Source organism: Branchiostoma floridae, chromosome 9, assembly GCF_000003815.2.
Source record: "Branchiostoma floridae strain S238N-H82 chromosome 9, Bfl_VNyyK, whole genome shotgun sequence".
Taxonomy (NCBI): domain Eukaryota; kingdom Metazoa; phylum Chordata; class Leptocardii; order Amphioxiformes; family Branchiostomatidae; genus Branchiostoma; species Branchiostoma floridae.
Window position 1 is genome coordinate 2872188 of NC_049987.1, and position 4862 is coordinate 2877049.

The 4862-nt window shown below is 34.0% G+C and overlaps 1 protein-coding gene across 1 annotated transcript; it reads left to right on the forward strand.

The window, feature by feature from the left end:
• Positions 1-911: 911 nt before the first annotated feature.
• On the forward strand, positions 912-3944 carry LOC118422968. The gene is made up of 8 exons (XM_035830853.1): positions 912-937; positions 1079-1231; positions 1631-1744; positions 1964-2056; positions 2608-2721; positions 3167-3283; positions 3539-3596; positions 3858-3944. Exons 1-8 carry the CDS (start codon positions 912-914, stop codon positions 3942-3944), a joined length of 762 nt encoding a protein of 253 aa, XP_035686746.1.
• The last annotated feature ends 918 nt before the right edge of the window (positions 3945-4862 follow it).

Genomic DNA, 4862 nt, shown 5'->3' on the forward strand with positions numbered 1-4862 from the left:
CAAACTATGACCTCTATAACTATCAAATAAAGATGTCAGTCCATTTTAAGTTGGTTCCGACAATATAAACACTCAGTTCATTCAAACTTACCTGTTATAAATAATTTATTACCGAGGTTCATTTATGCCATATGTTTGGTACTAATGTTATCAGCTAGATGTCCTTTTATTACTTATAATGTAATACTTGTGTTTGAAATATATTTCATTGACTATCTTTACAGGAAACTCGAGCTGTTTAAAGCTGCTAACAATAACGAGATTGCAGCAATGAGGAAGGAAAATGAGGCCCTGGGGCGTTCAGTCAGCTTTCTCTCTGACAAAAACAAACGTCTCACCAGGTACTTACATAATATCAAATTTAGTGGTGTCAGAACATTATAGTATACGCTACACTATTTTGTACACTAGTTTTTTTTTTGATTTATTTACTAACACTGCAAGTGAACTGTTGCGATGCTTCAAATTAATGTAATAATATAAGCATTGCATTTGGTACAAATGGTAAAGAATTTGCAAATAAATATATTGTTTCTACATCAGTCTTCACTGTCCAGCTGTGATACATTCACTTTATATCTGTTTTGTAAATAAATATAAAAAATTCTCAAATGTGTCAATCAAGAGTTTCAAAATATGTTTTGACTAAAAAGCCTTTTTTTTTGTAATTTTCGCTTTGTATTAGTCAAACCGATCTTATATTGTGTCTTTTATCAAACTATGTATCTTACACACAGAGAATTGGCTGAGACCAAGAATCTTGTTCTGGAGAAGGAGACCCTGGAGATAACTGTGAAGAAACTGACATTGGTCAACAAGAAACAAGCAAAGTAAGAAATAACATAAACTTACATAGATACGATACATTAGTAGAGGCAGTGTCAATCCAGACACATCTTCAACACTTGAACATGTATGTAGTGTGTATATTAGAAACGTCAGACGTTGCTGCCAAATATTGCTGTGACCGAGACAAATCTCTTGTGTCTCTCTTTTTCTCTCCCCCCCCCTCTCTCTCTATACATATATGGTTTATTCATGAATTAGTGTTCAAGTTTTTTCTATATCGTTATTGCAGGAAAATTGATGAAGCGAAAAAGGCATACAGCAAGGTTCTGGTGACCCTACAGAAGCTTCAAGACACGGACAGTGACAGCATGACAGAGGACAGTAAAGACACATCCTCAGCAGACTCACTGGAGTGGACACAGGACAGCAGCACATTCGCTCAGTAAGTAACACAGATAGCTTTCGTATCAAAATATTTCGCCATGCAAGTTACCAGGAGGGTTTATTTATTTAAAGATGAACTTTTGTGGAAAAGCTTATGATGTTTGGTGTAGATTTGTTTGGGCAGTATCTTAATGGGCATTTTTCTCTTCCACAAAGTACCTCTAAAGTATCTCTTCCACATTCATCCCTGATTTAAACTAGCAGTCCGTACCACGTGAAATAATCCAATAATATGGTTGTTTTCCTTATGTCAAGTGCAAAGTCATTTACAATTCAAGTATTATTATTCTATTAATGTATTTTCCTTATCAAAACGAATGGAAATAATGCTGATTCACCTTTAATATATTTTATCAAATCTATATAGTTGATTTGTTTTCTTGGCTTATTCTTGCAGGAAACCGGAAGACTCACAGAAGACCTCAAGCGACAAACTCGCTATATTAAAGGAAGATGAGGCAGTGGAGCCTTCAGTTGGCCTTCTGTCTGATTGCATCAGAAATAGGACCAAGTAAGTAAATTCCATTCGTCTACGATATACGCATCTGCATATGTTCATTCAACTTTAACTTGGTTACGTTCGTTAGTCCTTCTAAAAAATGTAAAGATATAAACGATGCTGTATTAACGATGGCCGCAAAAAATATAAAGTATTCTGCATTTGCAATTTGATATGTTTTTTCTACTAAAATACATGTCCAAAATAAAAGTTATCACTCTGCTAACACAGGGAGCGTGTTGACCTCAAGAAAGCTGCAGAGGAGAAGGAGCTCCTAGAGGCGATTGTCAAGAAGCTGACCACGGACAACAAAAGACAAGCGAAGTAAGACTGTGTTAAATGTATTGTGTAAATTTCTCCATGATTTCTTCTACCTCTCTTAATCATTATGTGGCACAAATCAAAGTTCTTTTGTCGGAATAAAGAGACTCTTGTTGCATTGCAATAACATATCTTTATTCAGTGTCTAACTAACCTGATCAAGCTATTTACGAAATTACTTCATCCTCTCCTTGTCCTGTTGACTAATAAATTAAATCTTATTTGAACAATAACATTGTAATGCGGTTTATCTATGATACTGTTCTCACTGCCATCTATAATTTTCAAATTCCTGTCTCTGATGTGCAAATATGCGATTCTTTTATATTTCAAAACGACATAAGAAACATTTGCCATTGAGAAACACATTATGGTTTATGGATTATCGGTTTTAGATATGGTCTATTGATAATGCTTTCTTGGCGGTAGTTTTGATTCTTTGCAGCATTGCTTAGCTAATTGTTTTCCTTAGAGGCAATATACACTTTCAGCTTTATTTTTCTTCAACGTTAATCCTTAATCCTTTTCTCAAATAATGTTTTATGGTTTTACAGGATGTTGGAGGATAAAGACAGGTTGCAGAAGAACCTGGATTCCAGCAATAAAGCAATTCAGCATTATCTTCGCGCCAGCGAGAAGCTTCTGGCGGAGAATGACAGGCTGGAAAGGTAACTCAACTGTATGCAATTAGCTTACTCCTGCATAAAAATGACGGGGACATTTCAATGTCTACAACACGATAAGATTTTAAGTCTGGATACTCTGAGTGACATTCCATTACTATACTCTATAGATATTATTTACCTAGATGTTTAAGAATGGTGTATTAGAAAATGATATTAAGCAATCAGTGACACAGTGTATCGAGCCAGCAAAAATTCAAAGGAAATCACAATGTACTTAAATATAATATCGACAGTTTGGAAAACGCTATAGTTATCATGTTGGTTTTGTTAAAATACTTATAAGGTTGCACATGTATCGCAGTGACCAAAACATGTTGGTTTTTAATCCTTAAGAAATTGATATTTGACAGGGTAATTCGTATCATTACGTCGTGTAGATGCTAATATCATAGTGTGTTAATTTCATTGACCTTTTTTTCGTTTACAGTAAACTGGCAAAGTCCCAAAAGACGTCAAACAACCAAATTGCCGCCTTGAAACGGGAGAATGAGACCCTGAAGCGAGCGATGGGCTCCGTGTCTGATCAAAACAACATTCTCAACAGGTATGCACGTTTTAGTTTTAAAATCATTTGTTTAGAACTGTTAGAATGGCAAAACCGTTACATTGCATTTCATAATCATTAGAATGATTATAATCAACTTGTAGTTCAGATTTAAATATATTGTGAAAGTTATAGTTGTAAATTTTAAACTTTGTTCCAACAAAAAAATAAAAAGAACTCACCAACACAGATGAGCTTTCATTCTGATAATGGGAAAGTATTGTCAATACTTTATTAGTTTCTGTTTCTACACAGGGGGATAGCTGACTTCAAGGATGTTGTGTTCCATATGAGCAAGGATGTATTCAAAAAGGTTTGTATCATTTTAAGGAATGTTAGATTGTATCCTTTTCAACATTTCTATTCTGTTAATTTGTCAATTTTTAAGATACAAATGCTAAGACGAATGCTGCAGTTGTGAAATTAAGTTTGACAATCATTTGTTAAATGAATGTGCTTTTGTGTAACTGTTATTTGAAGCTAAAGCTATCACATGTCAGGGATCAAGGGCATCTAATTTAGCGTGGATGACCTGTTTGCTTTAATTGCTGTATGTTTTTTTACCGTTAAACAGAAGGCAGACCATACCACTCCATGCAGAAAGAAGATTGGGGATAGAAGACGTCTTCTGTTTGAAGATAGCGAGGAAGATTCAATTTGAATAGTTTCAAAATATTATGTTGAAAGAGATCTAAATGTCCTTAATAAGAGAAAAATTATGAAAAAAAAATAAAATTAGAATGACCACTGTGTGCTGTATGCAAAACAGTGCAAATAATTTATTTGAAATTAATTGTATGAAAAGGATCCTACCATGTGTGTATGTTTAAATAAATCTTACAATTTGTGTATTTGTTAAAATCCATATTCTATGGGAAAACAATGAGCAAGCCTCATTTGGAAAATATGATTTTATGTTAATTTTGTATCAGTTTAAATCTATACATCTGCCAATCTCTACATGTGCCTATGTATGTAAAACTATGTGTCTGCAGCTCATCAGCTCACCACAAACAGTATTTGAATTAGAGAACATAGTTTTAAAACGTGATAAAAGCCTGATATGCGTTACAATACATAATTTATGAGACTCAAAATCTTAATACTACTATTGGCTGGCCATTTCATCGAACATTCTGATAATACTCCACATTATTCAACTAACACTCTATTTTTGTAAAGTTTTATGCTGTCAAAAAAAATAACGTATGAAAACTGTAATTGATGGGTATCAATGTGTGGACATTGTATTCATTCTACGCATTCAAGCTTTTGAATGACACATGCATCTTTTTTATTATGTCTACAAATAAGAGAGGGAGTGTGTATGTGTGTGAGTGTGAATGTGTGTTACTTTGTGTGAGTGAGGGTGCGTGTGTGTGTGTGGAGGTTAATTTAGTGTAGTTTGGGTAGTATTCGATTTAGTTTGACTCCAATCCCCACTATCGGCAAAAAAAAATATGTGGAAAACTCCTTCTTAGTTTTTGAAATCCCCAAATGACATTCATTCAATATGGTACACATGTCATCTTCATGGAATTTTTAAGCGACACCAAAGTTGGCTTTACAAATGTGAGAA

Excerpts from the sequence above, each read along its gene's own strand:
- LOC118422968 (XM_035830853.1), top strand. The coding sequence starts at position 912 with ATGTATGTAGTGTGTATATTAGAAAC. Across the intron at positions 2,057-2,607 it reads GACAACAAAAGACAAGCGAA|GATGTTGGAGGATAAAGACA; the intron begins GTAAGACTGTGT and ends ATGGTTTTACAG. Across the intron at positions 3,597-3,857 it reads GCAAGGATGTATTCAAAAAG|AAGGCAGACCATACCACTCC; the intron begins GTTTGTATCATT and ends ACCGTTAAACAG.